The 17537-nt window shown below is 37.5% G+C and overlaps 1 protein-coding gene across 2 annotated transcripts; it reads right to left on the reverse strand.

Annotated features, from left to right (window-relative positions):
• Positions 1-1608: 1608 nt before the first annotated feature.
• On the reverse strand, positions 1609-12054 carry LOC146485297 (uncharacterized). Of its 2 annotated transcripts, XM_085103668.1 has the most exons (8): positions 11900-12054; positions 10935-11778; positions 8857-8964; positions 7754-7864; positions 6660-6773; positions 5436-5546; positions 5067-5177; positions 1609-2547 (listed from the first exon to the last, which is right to left on the reverse strand). In XM_085103668.1, exons 2-8 carry the CDS (start codon positions 11728-11730, stop codon positions 2438-2440), a joined length of 1461 nt encoding a protein of 486 aa, XP_084959794.1. In that variant the 5' UTR covers positions 11731-11778; positions 11900-12054; the 3' UTR covers positions 1609-2437. The 2 variants fall into 2 exon arrangements, with proteins under 2 accessions (XP_084959794.1, XP_084959793.1); XM_085103667.1 differs by having other exon boundaries at positions 10935-12054.
• Positions 12055-17537: the final 5483 nt, after the last annotated feature.

Raw genomic sequence — 17537 nt, forward strand, 5'->3', positions numbered from 1 at the left:
GAGACGAAACTTTCTACAATAAGAAATCGCTTACCGCGCGGCGCGCGAAATTTTAAATTTCCCGCCATTTGTCGGTATATTGTCAAAAATAAAGTAATTTTTGGTCCACTTCTTATTCAGCTTGTGTGATATATACTAAAACAACTATTCACCCCAGTGTCGGTGAAGGTGATGGATATTTATCTCCACTTTGGTGAATAAATGTTAAATATTCTTTTAAGTTTTAAATATAAGAAAAATATGTTATGAGTGGTCAATTAAGTCACCTCCGCCCCCTTCTCCCTTCCCGCTCCTTCCGGCAGCCCTCCCCTAAGGCTGAACAGGGTTAAAGGCGGAGCCAAAAACAGTCTTCGAAGCTGCCATGCTCTTATAAAGAGGAAACTGAACTATTCAAATTGCAATTGGTGCCTTCAACAGCACTGTCTTTAGGGCTTCAAATCTGATAAGATGAAATTTGGCAGTTTAAAAAAATGTAATGAATTCAAGGAGGGTTCGTCACTGAAGAAAGAAAGCAATAACAGTTCGCATCAGTAAGCCTAACTATGACAATGTTATATATCGTATGTCCAGGTTTTGTTTGACGTTACAAGGATAGCAAAATGGTTAACTCATTACAAAGATGATTAAACCTTTGTAGCCAACATTTTGCTGCTATATTGTGATGTCTTTACATTATCGAATAGCATAATTATGGCAAGGTTTTCAACAGTGACATTTCCAGCAAACATGTTTTAACGCTAGTTAACACACTGTTAACATCCCATATAATTACGAAATGTCTGTTTCGTCTGGCCTAGTAGAGGAAGCAGTCAATTATCCAGCACGGCAATCTGTAATCTTTTTAATTTAAAATAGTGATCAATATTCCGTTGAAATGAAACGTTTTATTTGATGACAGCTACCTCATTATAGAAAATTAACAATGCACGTTGACAACGCGAAGAAAATTTACGTTGCACTAAATTAACGCGAATTTTTCAAAAATTTGGGTTTACATGCATTAAATTAACGCGAATTTTTCGATGAGCATCTTGTTTTATTTCCTGCAAATTTCATAATTCTGGAAACTCGCACTTTACATTTCTGAATGTCAAACTGCGTTTTGGCTTCCGTCAATAAAACCTTCCAAGAAAAGTGCACGGATGTTTCTAAGTTTTTTTGTTTTGTTTTTTTAAAGCCGAAAATTTGGTTTTGAAGCCTAATTAGACCCTATCAATTCAAAAGATAGTGACTCTGAAGAGCCGATAGAGGAGTCATGAACTAATAAGGTTTTGTAATGAAATAAAGGTGCTTTCATGAAATAACAATGTTGTAAAATATTCTGCATTAAATTTACATCGACATTAATTAAGATACATTAAATTAACGCGAATTTTGTAAAATCGCGTTAATAAAGTGCATTGTAAATTTCCAAAAATAAGGTAAAACTGAGCGAGTCGAGCACCTTTGCGCTATCATCTGTCGGAGAAAAGATATTATGCCGTAAGCCAACCATATTGGAGTTCGGTATTTCAATCCACTTCCCGGCGCTGGAGATTGGATGAAATATTCTACCTCGCATGAAGATTGCTTACACATTATGTTTTGCTGGGTACGTTACCGCATATCTTTTAACCCAAGGGCACGATTACAAGTGTGCTAATGAAAAGGGATTATTTTATGCAATTATGTAGCTGTGGTAGGAATTCTTTTCAATACCTGTACAATGTTATGTATTTGAACATTTTACTGCGACTGATAAGGTCTTAGAGGGCGACTTTTTTCAGGTTAGTAGAGACAAAAGCTTAACACAACTAAATGAAAACGATACAATAATTATTGTTAAAGTATCGCTTTTAACCATTATGTTGCTAAATCACGCGGGATATTGCCTGATACTTTGCTGATCGACAGGGTTAGTGCGGGCGATATCCGATTGAGCAGGGCAATTCTTTATTATTCAACACATTGTAGTCTTAGGAGTAAGAAATAAAAAAAATATTGTTGGGGAAAACTTCTTGTTGTGTACCTCATTGAGTTTTAGTCGATGCATATTACATTCTTATTGCATTCCAAAGAGTAAACATAGATTTCCTCAATGCCACAGGTAGTTTTGTACACATCTGAGATGCTTGCGGATTTACTTAACTAAAACTATTGTAGATTATATGCTACTTAAAATTCAGCGGATTGATAAGTCCCAGATTAATAATTATCATGATCAACATTTATGGCAACTCATTGCACAGTTTTCGTCGTTGTGTACCTCTTTGAATTTTAGTTAATCCATATTACTTTCTTATTGCATTCCAAAGATTAAACATAGATTTCCTCAATGCCACAGGTAATTTTGTACACATCTGAGATATTTGCGGATTTACTTAATAACTAAAACTGTTGAAGATTATATGCTACTTATATGCATTCAGCAGACTGAAAAATCCCAGATTAATAACGATCAACATTTATGGCAACTCATTGCACAGTTTTCGTTCATGAACTCGGGATTTTTGGCACATTCGCCGTTTCTCGCCCAACTTGCACAATGCTTGTTCTTGTCCTTACAACCTAAAGAAAGAAAGAAAAGAAGAAAGAGAGAAATATAAGGGTGGGCTTATATCGATACTAAATATTCGAGCTATTGGGGTTTTCGTGAAGATTATTGATACTAGTGAGAAATATATTTGCCGTTTCGATACCTTTCGATTCTGCTGACATGACCATTTCGAACAAAAGTTGGCAGGGTATCTGTCCTACACCGTATTCCTGAAAATTAGGTGTAGTATTTTCTTGTGAAAATCAATACTTTCCTTTTTATGCCATGTTGATACTCTACTCGAACGTAGAGTGGTAGGAAACGACTTGTCCTTACGCATTCGCCACTCATTTATGACTACTTGTAGTATGACTGATCACAATATAATCCATGGGGAATGATGTCATATTATCGATATCGCAAAAAAATATACAAAACATAGGTAATTATCGTGCTCGTATGAGATCGATTTGATAATCGGATAAGAGCGAAAGAGACCGGCTCAGTATACACGCTATCTGCATCTATGCAGATCTATGTGATCATTGCAGTAACGTGCATTTATATAAGTAGTTAGGTCTCGATAGTTCGTACGCCAAAAAAAGCCTTCCTTTACACGTTCAAACTTTTAGCTGAAACTTGTGTGCAACGGCGCTGCGAAACAAGTTTCACGAAGTGGTGTTACACGGTGAAATTCTTGTTGTTTCACCACTGCGAGCGTTGCGAGCCGTTGCAGAAGTAGAAAGCGGTTCTACTTTTCCTGAAACTTGTCTCGCAACAGAAGTTCGTAAAAGTTTCACGTAACCGACCATGTGACACGCAGCAACGCCTGCTGAAACTTGTTTCGAAGCGCCGTTGCACACAAGTTTCAGGTAAAAGTTTCAACGTGTAACGGCGGCTTAACTTCAACGTTTCCATTGCTTATTATAACTGTCAGTTTCAAAATCAAAATGTAGTGCCAAAACAATAGTTAAAGCAGCGTCGTCAAGCATCAACCATAGCTCAAAACTATTACTTATCCTAATACAAAGGCCGTTTGCATTAACGATTTTTCGATGTGATTGTGGTGGCAATGTTTGTGGGAAACGATATGTCAAATTGCCTGAAGAGAGTAACAACAATTTTGGCTACCATTGGCTACTGCTGATAATACTCATCCCCTTCATGAACTGCTTCCACCCCAGAGATCAAGAAGCCTTAGGAAAAGCTAAGGGGACACCCTTACATTCTGCCACGTGTCAGAACTGAACGTCATAATCGCTGTTTTGTGAATTGATGACTTTTCAATTTTATCTTACTGTCTTTGTACATTTGTCAATAGTTTGTGATTAGTTCCTTTTTATAGTAGTTAGTTATATGAAACTGTAAGTCCAGACGTAGGACTCTGGGCATGTTTCTTTTTGCATGTGTAATAAAGAATTCATTCATTTTATTGCGATTTTACTTTTAGTACAATGAGAACAGCGCGTATGCGATTAATGGCACAAAGCCGCGGGCCACTTTGTATGATATTTTTGGACGTGATTTATTGCACATATTGCATGCTCTCTGCAGTAGTGTTAAATTGGGCTGGATGCGATGAGAGATCCATGGGGCTCAGCTGAACAAGAACACTGATAATGAAAACGTGATCTTCGGAGCTGCGATGTAATAATCGCAAACAGTCGTTGAAAAAAAAAAACAAACAAAAAACAAACAGGCAGTAAATAGCAGCGCAAATCGAAATTTGCTTTCATAGGCGTCGTCCATCAACTGAAACTGCTGCTTGCAATGCAGTTCTTTAAGATAATTGCCTGGTAAGAAATAAGACCGGTACGAATGTTTGCTCCCGTTGGCATGACAAATCGCCTCAGACATGTCTGACTCATTACGGAAGCAAAAACTATAAGAAAGAATCAGACCAGTATCAGGTCAGATCGGTGTTCATACCAATTCTTTCTTGGCCACCCCCCTCCTCCCCTATACACTATATTTAACATCTTGGTGCATATACTGACACTTTCGTTCGCCGATCTTAAGTCCTACCGGTTTGACGTGCTACCAGCCTTATTTGTTGTGGAGCTAATACTTTAGAGGTGTATTAAAGGTGATTTTATTCCTTCACTAGCCAAAAATTAAAGGGAGTCAACTTGACACACAATACACCCCCTTTCAAGAACTAATGCACATTCAAGGGGCATTGTTACCGCCACTCCAGTATTTCTATGGAAACTGTAACAATACTGAACAAACAACATTTAATCAAAATGAAAATTTTATCTAAGAGTACCAAAAGGAAAAAATCAAGTGGGCAAGACTCTCAAAGGAGAATCGATTCACAATCAGTAGAAAAAGGAAAACGGCGAAGAAAACTTGCATACAGTTTTCAAGTTGTAATGTGTTCCCATGTTAAAGTAAAACTAAAGATAGCTTCCGTGCACTAGTAAAGTAAATGTTAACTAAACGGGAGTATTACTTTAGCACATTTTTTTTGGCTATACACACAGTGATACCAAAACTAGGCGACATTGCCCTTTTAAATGTGTTGATTTCACCACATAAAAATACTTACATTTTGAGCAGCTCTTCCAACAATTTTCTTCCATGTATTTCATATTTTTCTTGCATTGTCCTCTTGCAGCCCAGTCTGGGCATCTCTTGGGATGTTTGTCGATGCAGGGAGCTGGGAATTACAACAAAGGGCATGGCGTTCTAAATCGGTTAGCTATGAAGATTAAGGGCACAACTTTTCCGTCTAACAAAATAGAACTGAGAAGCTTTGGAAAGTGTTGAACACTTTTCAGTAATCTTCGTCAATTATCTTTCAAATTATTAAGTCAAAAAGCTTTTCGACTAACGAAGGCAAAAGCTCGTGATGATTGACATCTGAGAGTAGGAATAGCCAGTTGTTGACTTTACTGTGTAATGTTGATAAGCTTACCGCAGAAAGAGCAACTTTTCCAACAGTTCTTCATCATATAAGGATGAGACTTGAAGCATTCTCCGCTAGCCGCCCACTCTATACAACCAGCATTTCTGTTTTCGCATTTTTCTAAAGACAAAGAATTAATTTTTCTGTACTAAGCACACAAAATGTTAACAAATTACTAGCAACTGAACCTTTCAGAAGACTCATAAGAAGGGCATGGAGGACTGCCTGCCTTCGAAGGGACGAACGTCAAGCGATGCGCAAATTGGTGGGGGAATCCTCGTGACCATTGCATACGTTTTATTGGTCAGCGATTGGATCGTTAATCCTTACTACAGCGAGATGGTCTTTATCTGGGAAAAAGTTTGACGAGGTAGATCGCTGTTTGTTAAATTTGATGTTACCCCGATAGCCATGTTTTTACAACTTTTAAATTAACAAACAACGGCTTTCTGACGATAAGTTCCTTTTTATATCCTTATAATGACTTTCATTTGGTTGTGAATGCTTGTTCATTAATTTTTGTACCTTTTGGGACGCTTGGGGAAAATTCAGAAATCTAAGATGGCGGATCCAAGATGAGAAATGGTAACGTAATTCCCACGTCTTATTAAGAAAGACGTCTTCATATCCTGTTACGGACCTAAAAGGAGACATCCTCGAACGTACTATCTACCCTCTGGTTTCATCGTCAGAGTCTTAATACTCTCAGAGTTTGGGTGAGGACGGAATTCGCTCTTATGTTACCATCCTTCCTACTGTGTATACGTTCTGTGCATTTCGAGATGATGCGTACCAATTCAAAGGCATTTTGGCGCGGTTTATGACTATTTGGGAAAAGAATAGCTTTGAAGGGTTATTGAAAATTAAAAATTAACCACGCATTTTTCAGAGATAATTATTTCTGAAAAATGCGTGGTTACTCTCTAATTTTCTTTTTGTATTCCAACAGCCCTTTCAGTCATATAAACTGCGCTTAAACACATTTATATCAGGCGGTATTGTCCTTAAATAAGGTTAAGTTTTAAGTGAGTTTTGGGCACTAGAATGGTTGGGGCAACTGTGGTTAATTATCCCCCCCCCCCCCCCCCTCCTCAGCCCCTTCCTTTGTCCTTCCATGGGGCATCTGAAAGAGACAATGGACTTGGACACTAGCATATAAACAAATTCAACAAAAAATAAGAGATTTTAATGTTAAAATACATTTAACAAACTAATAACGTGTCATGTTCCTACCACAATAAGAGCAGCTCTTCCAACATTGCTTCTCCATAAACCTTCTGTTTTTATTGCACTCTCCTTTTTTGGCCCAAATGATGCATCTTGAGGGAAAGTTGTTTACGCAAGGAGCTTTAAAAGAAACACAAAATAGCAAGAAAAAATAGTTTGCAATTAAAATTGCAATTTCAATACTTCTGTTACTGATGCTCCATTAACCACCCGTTGGATTTAGAAGCCATGAAACACACGTTTACCTCGAAAAGAAAGCATCCCGCGGAAAGGCCTTTGGATGGTTCTGCTCTCCGAAAAGTGGCCACGTTCACGCCTATTTAGCTTCCGGGGAGATATGGGTTCGATTTCTGCTTGGAACACTGACACGCTTTTCTGTTTATGCGAGGTATTTTTCAAAAGTTAAGTCATATAGTCTGTGTTAGACTGTGAAATTTTAGTTTACTATTACTTGAAAAAAAAAATACATTTCACCAAGTTTCAACAGTGATGGTGTGGATTTCGAACAACTAGCCTGATGAAATCTCGATCTGACGTTTTCTGTCAAATGAAAACCTAGAGGCCTCATGTCTGCCGTCGATTATGTACTCATTTTTTTTTCTTTGCTCATGCATGTTTGTGGATGGGTCTCCATTAACTTCAAGTTTAGGAAATTCTAGTAAATGCTGAGTGTCATACTGCCGGATGGTCTTGAAACTTAAATTGTTTTGAGAAGATTTCAAGATGCTAAATGAAGTGGGAATTTAGTTTATTTTTTCATGGGATGCAATTGCAATTCATGCATTCTTTTAATAATTGTTTTGCGTTCTTTGAATAAATGACATACTTAAAACCAATTAGTTTTCAAACGTTTTGTTTAATGTAGCCAACAAGGATTATATCAAGATACAACACGGATGAAGACCAAGAAAGATACCAGGGATCCTAACTAGCAAATGCAACAACAAAGTGGTGTCAATTGCTCGAGACTATGTTTCAACAGATTTTTAGGTGCATCATTTAATAAGCCCGAGGGAAGTAGATAATAAGATATTTTATATTTGAGCCGATCTATTCGTGTGTACGTTCAATCACATAGTCAGGTCACAGGGATTACTAACCACAATTAGAACAACTTTTCCAACACTTCTGCTCCATGAATTTCCAGTTTCTGCTGCATTGGCCACTTTGGGCCCATCCGATGCAACTGTTATGTTGGTTTTCACACTTAGCTGAAAACATGTAATCAAATAAATTTACAAGTCAATTAATCAATCAACCAATCAATCACTAAGGCAAGGAATCAACCAACCGATCAATAAAAAAACATTGATTTACCATCCATTGCTTCCGCTAATCATTGAATCAATGAAGCAATCACTCAATCAGTCAATTAAGTACCCAACTAATTCCAGAATCAATCGCTCAATCAATCAATCAATCAATCAATCAATCAATCAATCAATCAATCAATCAATTAATCAACCATTCAACTGATCAACGAACCAATATTAGATAGCCAACTAACAAATAAATTTCACTATTTAACGATTTCTGACTGAATGACTTGTCTTTTAGCCAGGAGAAAGAAACAAAATTAATTCTGATAGATTTAAGAATGTGTTTATAAATAGGCTTATTTTTAAATATAATCTTTAGTCTTTTACTATTTTTGTTACGATTGTGAATGTAACTTGACATATGTCTTTTTATCTTAGGAGGAATAAAGAATATTATTATTATTATTATTATTATTATTATTATTATTATTATTATTATTATTGTTGTTATTATTTTTATTATTATTATTATTATTATTGTTATTATTATTATTATTATGATTATGATTATGATTATGATTATGATTATTATTATGATTATTATTATTATTATTATTATTATTATTGTCGATTTGTTTAAATTAACACGTCACCCAAAAAGGTCAGTTTCGAATGAACTGTTCCGGCGTATGTATGAGAAAACAAGCTGCCAGGAAAATTCTGCCCAAGCGTAGTATATGAGAGGTGAAGATGGGCGAGAAAGACTGGAGAAGAGGAGGCTTGGGCCCTAATTTCAATACCAGGTAGGTTATTAAAAACCATTGTGGATCATCCCCTACCCCCCCCCCCCCTCCCTCCCATTTTCCCCCTCGAGGATTAACTGAGTAAATGGAGGCTTAACATCTTAGAAATTCATCTTTGAGATATCAAAGTTATGTCCTTACCACAGTTCGTGCAGCTACGCTGACAGTTTTTCAGCATAAAGGCGGGGTTCTTCTTACACTCTCCTTTGACTGCCCAGTCTATGCAATGCGGGAATTTATTGATGCAAGCTGAAACACACGATGGAAATTAACTGGAAATTAGAAACAGCAATTCAGATAACAATATGTCAGTTAGCAACAGTGAGGAAATCTGAAATTAAATTTCCACTTTACACGAATTGCTTGTTTCCGGCTAGTTTAATCACTGGTTGAATTTATTTTCTAACCAGCATTATCTTCACTTGGTTTCAGTGATATAGATATAGATCTCCTATTTCCCTCCGTGTTTTGGGGCATATTTGTTGGTAAAGGGGCCACAATTTAGACTCGGGATTTGCCTCTACTCCAAATTACTCAAATTTTCCTTTTCATGAATGCTTGAAAGAATTGTGCATTCGGCCAATATTTAAAATCTTGGCATTAGCTTGTTTTTGTTTGTTTGTTTGTTTGTTTGTTTGTTTTTTCTTTAAGATTAATAATTTTCTGGATACTTTTAGATGATACTTTAACAACCGAATGATGGAACTGGTAGCGTCACAATGGCGACAACATTTCAGCACCATTTTTGAATTTGCAGTCGGAGATTTCTTGCATTAGCTTTTATATTAGTTTCCCTATTAAGCTGTCTACTCGCGCGAGACATAAGTAACCGCTTGATATAGAGGTAATCGCTGGTACACAAGAAAGTCGTCAGAAATTATCATGTTCCGAGGTAGGAACTTCACTTTACTTAATATTAAAAATGTCTTTATGCTTGTGAAGGTTATTGTTGCGCGGGGTACAACTTATTACTGTATACAAATATTCAATTTTCCACTGACAATTGAAGCAAATATTCTGAATCCTTTACGGAGGCAGTGTCAGGGCGATTTTGCTGTATTTTGGTCATAAATGCTCAGTTATTTGACAAAGAACCTGTTTTGCAACATGAAATTGCTTTTGCAACATCGGGGAGTTAATTTTAAGGGTTTTCTCGTAGGAAGAACAAACCATAATATAACCAGTTTTTAACGACTTCTTTAAAATACACAGGAAGAACTTGAAAAAATTGGCCAATTTTTTCAAGTTGCAACCACTTCCATCTTAGCTACCCGCAGCCAAGCATGGTTAACAGTGGTTTTTGGCAACAGGAGGAGTATTGTTAACAAAATTCATCCATTATTGTAACGATTCCGTTAAAAAAGCCTTTTTTTTTGCTATTCATGGTGACACTAGAAATAGGTGACACTGCCCCTTTAAAAGTCGTACCCACATTCTCGTTAAGCCCACTTACACTGTGGTAACGAGATTCGGAGGGTATAATAAATTATATACTATCTCTATATACTATTGAGGTCCGCAAAGTTGAAGGGGGAGGTGATATCACGGAAGAATCACGCCAAATGTTGTTCACAGCGCCACTTGGATCTGTCAAACCTGACTCAATCAATCAATTAATTAATCAAATTGGTTCAAAGTTTGCCAAAAACTTACAAATAAGCATCAAAATGGTGTAAAAATGTAACACTTATAGGGATTAACTTTTTTGTATAAAAATTATACTTCATAAGAATATATTTCTAACAAAAATTAAAGATTCCAAATTTGGGAAAATACGGCAAGTTAAAATTTCGTTGCCATAGAAACATCAAGTCGTGTGACCAATCATTTATGCTATAAAACTGTTGGTACGGGATTAGATTTGGACAAACATTTAAGAATAAAAATTAGCGATAAGAATTTGGCATAACGTTTCGATGTCGCCATAACATCAGTTTCAAGTGACAAAAATAGAGTTCAAACAGTCTAATGTATGCGGTGAGAGGTTCGAGGTGATTAAGCATGTGTTTTCTTTTAAATTTGAAAAGTTACGGATATAAATCAGTGTGGGCAATTTACCTCCCCACCTAACCAGGCTGAATAGGGTCATGGGCGGGACAATTATAAAAACAAACCATTGACAGACCTCAAAGGCAAAACATCGAGATCAACCCGAAAAAAATGACATAGATTAAGCAGATACAGACAAGCTAAAACTTGTTTAAAGGTGAACTACCTACTCGCTGCTTCGGCTGTAACACCAGGTAGAGCGACTCCAGGCTTCATCACGGTTCCGGATGATGGCGGAATTCCTGGTCCGATAACTGGTCCAGGCATAGGAAATACTCCTGGAAACTTTGTGACTCCTTGGCTTGGTCCAGGCAAAAGAGGAAATGGAGGTTTTAAAATGATTGCTCCGCCAGGAGTAATGACAATCCCAGGGGCTACTGTAATATTTTTCCTGGATTTCCAACAGGATATGCAAGGTGGCTTAGTGGCTCCTTTCAGAGGAGTGGTCGGCTGAGTAGAGTTTGTGGGAACAGGTACAGATGTAGGAACAGGAGCAGGTGTCGTTTTACTGGTTGGTTGACTAGGAATTGGCGAGGAAGGGGTCGTTACAACAGGCATCACGGTACTTGAGGACGATGCAGAACTGGCTGCGACTGTAGGATTGGCACTTGGTGATGGCGTTCCTTGAACAGGATTCCCTCTGGGAAATGTAACGGTGTCTTGATTTTTGTTGGCCTTATCAACCATACTTATAAGGTTCTTGAGTACATCAGTAAAAGTATTGTCTCTCTTAACACCTGCCTCATCCTTATCACGACGTTTGGCGTGCCTCACTGGAATCACCATCCCAGAATTCTCATCTTGATCCAATTCTTCATCAGTGATATTTCTCGTCGAGCTGTTTTTCTCTTGTAGCGAACAATGGACGCGGGAACTGCAATTGTTTTGTTTGTTTCCGGCCACCCAAATAAATCCCGTTGTCATAATAATAAAAATTATTTTTTCACAGCCTCCAATAGATTTCATTGTTGACAGAACTGCGACCAAGAACGGGCTTGGCGTGTTCACCTTTAGCTGTAAAAAAAAAAAACTAGCTTTCGATTGCAGCAGACAAATCTAACCAAATAAAAGTATCAGTTAAATCACTCCGGCCAACACAAAGCCAAATGAATTGATTACTTATTCATGGAAGCACCCATAGACATTCATGAATAGTGGCTTTCGGTTATTCAATAAAAACTCCTCTCTAATGAAATAGACAATCTGCGATCGTGAACGAAAACTACGAACGATAAAATCGTTGCGATGGCGAGAAGAACTAAAGATGTCTGTAGCGATATTTGCTTACTAGTTAATTCACACAAACAGGTTGTATTTGTATTTTTTTAGTTGTCCCTCGATATATGAAATATGCCACCCGTCGGGGGGTGTTCACTGCACGGTTGTAAAAGGGCATGCAACAAAAGTGTGACCACGTTATATTGGAGCTTGTGAGAATCAGTTTCAAAATTTACTTTAATTCTGTGGAACTGAACATTTAAAGAGCAAAATTTTACGAAACCAAACTGATTTTTGCTTTCTCTCTTTTAGAAAATGGAAGGAAACAAAATATACGTAATTTGATTCGATTAAGCAAATATCTACTTGCGCTGTTTACTCGTATCCTAGCCAGTAGGTACAAGAGCTACTACTCGACACTGCAAGGTTTTTCTTCATTTCATCGGTACCATCAACTAATTAAAGCACAGCGGGTTGATTTTGCAGCAAACCAAAAAATCAAAACAACACAACGATTAGCCAATAATCGAGACAGAAACAGTCCACAAGGTTGTCTGTCATGGGATGATTTAATAAAGGAAACAGACGAAAAGAGTAACGTGTCTGTAAAACTGAGTGCAGAAAGGTACTACTGGAACCATAAAAATCATGAAACGTTATGTCATAGTTCGTGACGATCTAATTCGAAGATCTTTCTCCAGAACACAGGTACCTCTGCAATACCAAAGTCCAGAGCCATCTGATAATTTTTAGTAGAAAATGGATGAAACAAGACCGGGATGGTTATCAGTGTCTTAAATGATGTGTTTTAATTTTAAAAACCATACTGATGACCTCGTCTTAATGTGGACACAAATATTTCGTTTTATCAGTTGAGTTTATGAAGTAATTTAAGTAATTAGAGAGCTGGCGTTTCCAGTGTCAGTCCTTCTTCAGCCCGACGATGGAACTGTGGGTAGTGTGTGGTTTATATAGTGAGCAGTGGAGTTACGCGTTCGTTTATTCCGTGGGGATTGATACGGTGTCGGTTTGGCCTTCCTTTTTGCGGCTTCATGTGTTACCATAATCATAGTTAATTGAGGGACTGGTTATGAAACCTTACCATGAAAACAATGGTGTTGCAATTTATGTTGGAAGGGCCGCGACCGTGCACAATCCTTTGTTTAATTAACGTTCACACTACAGTTGAATATCTTAACAGGAACGTTTCTATTGGTCAGTTGCTTCAACACATTTCAAAATCTATTGCGGTTTGTGCACGGTCAAGGCCAAAAATTGCTAACAAAAATATATAACAGAGAAGTTTTTCAAGCTTCATAACCATTGCCTTTTATTAACTATGCCATAATGTAGAAAAATGCCACCGGCTGCCATTTGTTAGCGAGAATGGTTGGGCAGGTAAAAGTGTCAAACGACTGGTTTGAACGCATCTTTGTCAATTTTTTTGACGCCTCGAAGATTTTCTCGGAGGCGATTGCCTACTCTACTTTCTGTCTCAGTCATGTATAATTCTTCCCCAAAAAGTACATTTAATGCAACGAATAACACTGATTAGCGTATGCGCAAGTGAACAATCAGTGATTTTATAGATCGCTTGGGTCCCGAAATTTCATCCGACTTACAAATAAATGGGCGAGTTTTGCATCGTACACGGGCGCATTTACCAGATTAATGGAATTTAAGTACGCTTTACACTTTGTAAAGTCCTCCCAAATCACTGAAATTTGTTTATCTCATGTCACCTCTGTCTTATTAGACAGTGGGAAATTTTAACGCATTTTATCGTCGTCTTGCATTTTAATTTCCCTGTAAAAACTATTTATCGCAACGTAGCTGTCCCAAGATGCAGCGTTCACCCTTTCGTGCGAACTTTGGAAGAAGCCACACAGCTATTTCAATAGGCCATTTCCGAGTTGCTGTGAACCTCACTATGGAAGCGAGGCTAGGTGAAAAACTTTTCATACGAAAATTAGTTTTGTTTGCATGTGAATGAAAACTAATTTTATAACAAAACTATTTTCGCACTTAGCCTCGAAGGAGGCCTCAAAATGATTGACATATTATCTTTCAATAAAGCTCTAATAACCACTTGGATAAAGAAGTACTCGGATACAGGTAATCAAGGTAAATGGAAACTTTTTTTCGATATTGAACTGAAAAAGTTTGAGTGTACCCTACTTTTCACAAGCAATCTTAATAAGATAGACATAGCTAATATCTTCAGAACGCAAGACAGTTTCTTAAAGAAAATTCTCCTAATCTGGTCAGAAATCAATTTTGAAGAGAGTATAACATCGGAGAGTCAGTTTACAGAACACAGCATATGGTACAACTCACTTATAAGGTTCAATGACAGCCCTATTTTCTTCAAAGAATGGTATCGCGAAGGCATTACAAAAGTTAAGCACTTAAGAAACAGAGAAGGAAAATTCCTCACTCCACCAGAATTTTTAAACAAATATAACATCAAGGTCCAACCCTTGGCATGATATACTGTGGAATAATTTCTGCTCTTAAAACGCTATGCAACACATTCAACCAAGGTGACCACACAAACGAAGGTAATGGATACGAGAGTTATTCGACAAAACTAATAAAAGCCTTAAAAGCAAGCAAATTGATGTATGACAAATTAATTACAAAGAAAAGTGCCGCCCCTACTACAAGCCAGCAAAAATGGATCCAAGACTGCAACTTAGGTCAAAACGAAATAAAGCGGGGCGCGACCCGTGATCAACTAGCTCATAAAATCACAAAAAGCACAAAACTCAGGGAATTTCAATTTAAACTGTTGCACAGAAAAACGCCAACATATGCTTTCTTAACTAAGATAAGAATAAAAGAACACCCCAACTGCTCCTTTTGTAAAAGAGATCCAGAAAAACTCATACATCTTTTCTGGTCCTGTACCAAAACGGCACTCTTCTGGGAGAGCATCATAGCGCGATTAAAACGGCCGTGACAGAGCTTTTCCGTATCTTTAAAATGATTCTTCGGGTGATTTTCAGCATTCTAAACAATTTAAGTTTGAGGAGAAATATTAATCTAAACATTCGAAAATTCACAAGGGCAAACAAACCTCTTTTCTGGCAAAAGTGAACTCCAGATGTTTCTTCGTATTTCCAGCCGCCATGTTTGTGCCCCTCAGAGGGACACAAACATGGCGTCTCCACACTAAGCTCTATAAATTTATGTGGAACATTTTGTCAAATAACTCGAGTACGGAATGCCGCACAGACCTGACACTTGGGCAGATGCCTTATTTATTTATCCTCTATACCATGTCAATTTCTTGACTTCATTCATGGAATGGTTTCGATTATTTTTTTCAATGGCGTGACAGTGAAAACCGAGAATTGCAAGGATTTCTCAAATACCTGAAGACAATTTATAGCGTACAAGTACAAGCAGAAACAAACAATTTTCTACCTGAACAATGGTCATTCCTACACGATATCACCTAACATCTATCGTTTTAAATATAGTGCTATTCCCAACGGTTCTGATATTCTCCACGTTTCTTCATCCTTTTTTTATTGCCTCAATAACGCCACGGTTAATTATCTTGCAAACAAGTTTGTTTTCTGATGCAAATATGTACTTAAAGCATTAGAAACTTAACTTACTAACTTTACTTACTTACATAGGAAGTGCGCTTGAAGTTAGTAGTGTCACGCTATTCCTAAAATTTTATTTTTGTAAATAATGTTAGCATCGTAAGCAATGTTAGTGTTGTAAATAAGGTGTGGTACTTTAATAATAAAAAAGAAAATTAAACTAATTTCGCACTTAGCCTCGCTTTCATAATGAGTTTCAAAGCAACTCGGAAACGGTGTATTAAACGGGAAGTGTCATGGGGTTTTTGACTTGTTTTGCTAACTATGGTGAAATAAGACCTTCACTTAGCTACAAACAATTCTAAAACAATGAATTAGGGAAAAGAAATCAATTCAATTCTTGCCAAGAAACACCTCGTGATCTGTTCTAGCGCATGGAAACAAAAAATGCGAGAACGTTTATTGGTTAAATTGCGGAGATAAAGAAGACTGATTTGCCCTCCAGAATAAGGTGGTTAGTAGGCTCAAGGCGATTCTGTGGATCGTTTATTTCCTGGGTGTAACGCCCCCCCTCCTTCCCCCCTCCGAGGGGATACGTAACTTTACGATACCCTTTATCAGAACTGGTGTGAGTTTCTCAAAACGTCCGAAGAGCTTTTGGATCCGACAAGTAACTTTGTCATCCCTTTCCTACAGATTGCAGGTTGTTTTCCGTACAAACCGAAGCCAACGTGTTTCCTAACCTTGGAAACCTTAAAATGTTGAAACTTTTAAACTTGTCAAAGATTGAATTTTAAGTAAATAAATGAATTTCGTGACTACAAAATTGTTTTATCGGATCCCAAATGTTTTAAGAAGTTTGGGAAACGCAGGCTGGTCACTAAAATTTATAACTATTTTCAGACCTGATTTCTAGGATTTATATTCGTTTCTGTAAAATCCATACCCGTTTTCAGGCTTTTCCGGCAGACCAAAATGATTGAAATTGATACACTGTTTCGGACCAAAACGGGCAAGTAATTCATGTTAAGATACCATATAGTCACCCACATAACCGTACCCTACCCTCCATATAGTCACCCAGCCCGCCATATAGTCACCCTTACCTTACCATGAATTACATGCCTCAAAACGGATTAAAGACCATACCTTTTGGCGCCGCACATACTGGCTTACGTAGGGGAGTGCCCAGTTCCCCCGCCCTCGGGGTGTAAAGCCCAAAGATCAGACAACATTCCTTTCGGGAAATTTTTCAAAGTCAGGTAAATGGAGTCTAGAGGTAATAAGTAGCTCACTCCAGAATTGTTCAACTCTACGACATAGAGAAAGGGTTTCAGAGTTTTTGTTCATTTTTACACAAAAAGCGTATTGGAGAATCAGTTCTTTAAACTAGTAGAGCATATCGTTCGTGCACACAATCCTATTTAAAATGTTACAGTCAACTCTTGCCTTGCGGACACCTCGCTATTACGGACACTCCGATAATACGGACAGCAGCTAAATCCCCGGCAAAAATAAATTACAGACGTTTGACTGAAATAAACTCCCGCTATTGCGGGCCGGACGCTTGCTATTAAGGACACTAACTCGCGGTCCCGATGGTGTCCGCAATAAAGGGAGTTGATTGTATATTGAAATTCAAGCAATTTTGGGTCTAGAGTTCTACGATGCGATAGCGAAAAACTTTTTTTTAGCAATTAGAGCGCTATAATGACAATGCACTATGCTGAACAAATAACTGAAAAGATATCTATAGGAGAGATTTCCAATTATGAGTTCCTCTGTAGAGTCAAACAGATCGCCTACTTTACAAAGATCATAGTCTGCAAACGTCTCACTGAAAAGGGATTTGCCATTGACAAGTTGTTGCATAAAATGTCGTTGAGAATTGTGCTGGATCCGTTTGGAGAAGGAGAAGGTTTGATCACGCGAATAAAAATTCTGTCATACTACACTTTAATGAGGAAGAATTCTTAAAAAAAATCATGACACTTCATC

Source organism: Pavona decussata, unplaced genomic scaffold (genome assembly GCF_977016875.1).
Source record: "Pavona decussata unplaced genomic scaffold, jaPavDecu1.1 SCAFFOLD_27, whole genome shotgun sequence".
Taxonomy (NCBI): Eukaryota; Metazoa; Cnidaria; class Anthozoa; order Scleractinia; family Agariciidae; genus Pavona; species Pavona decussata.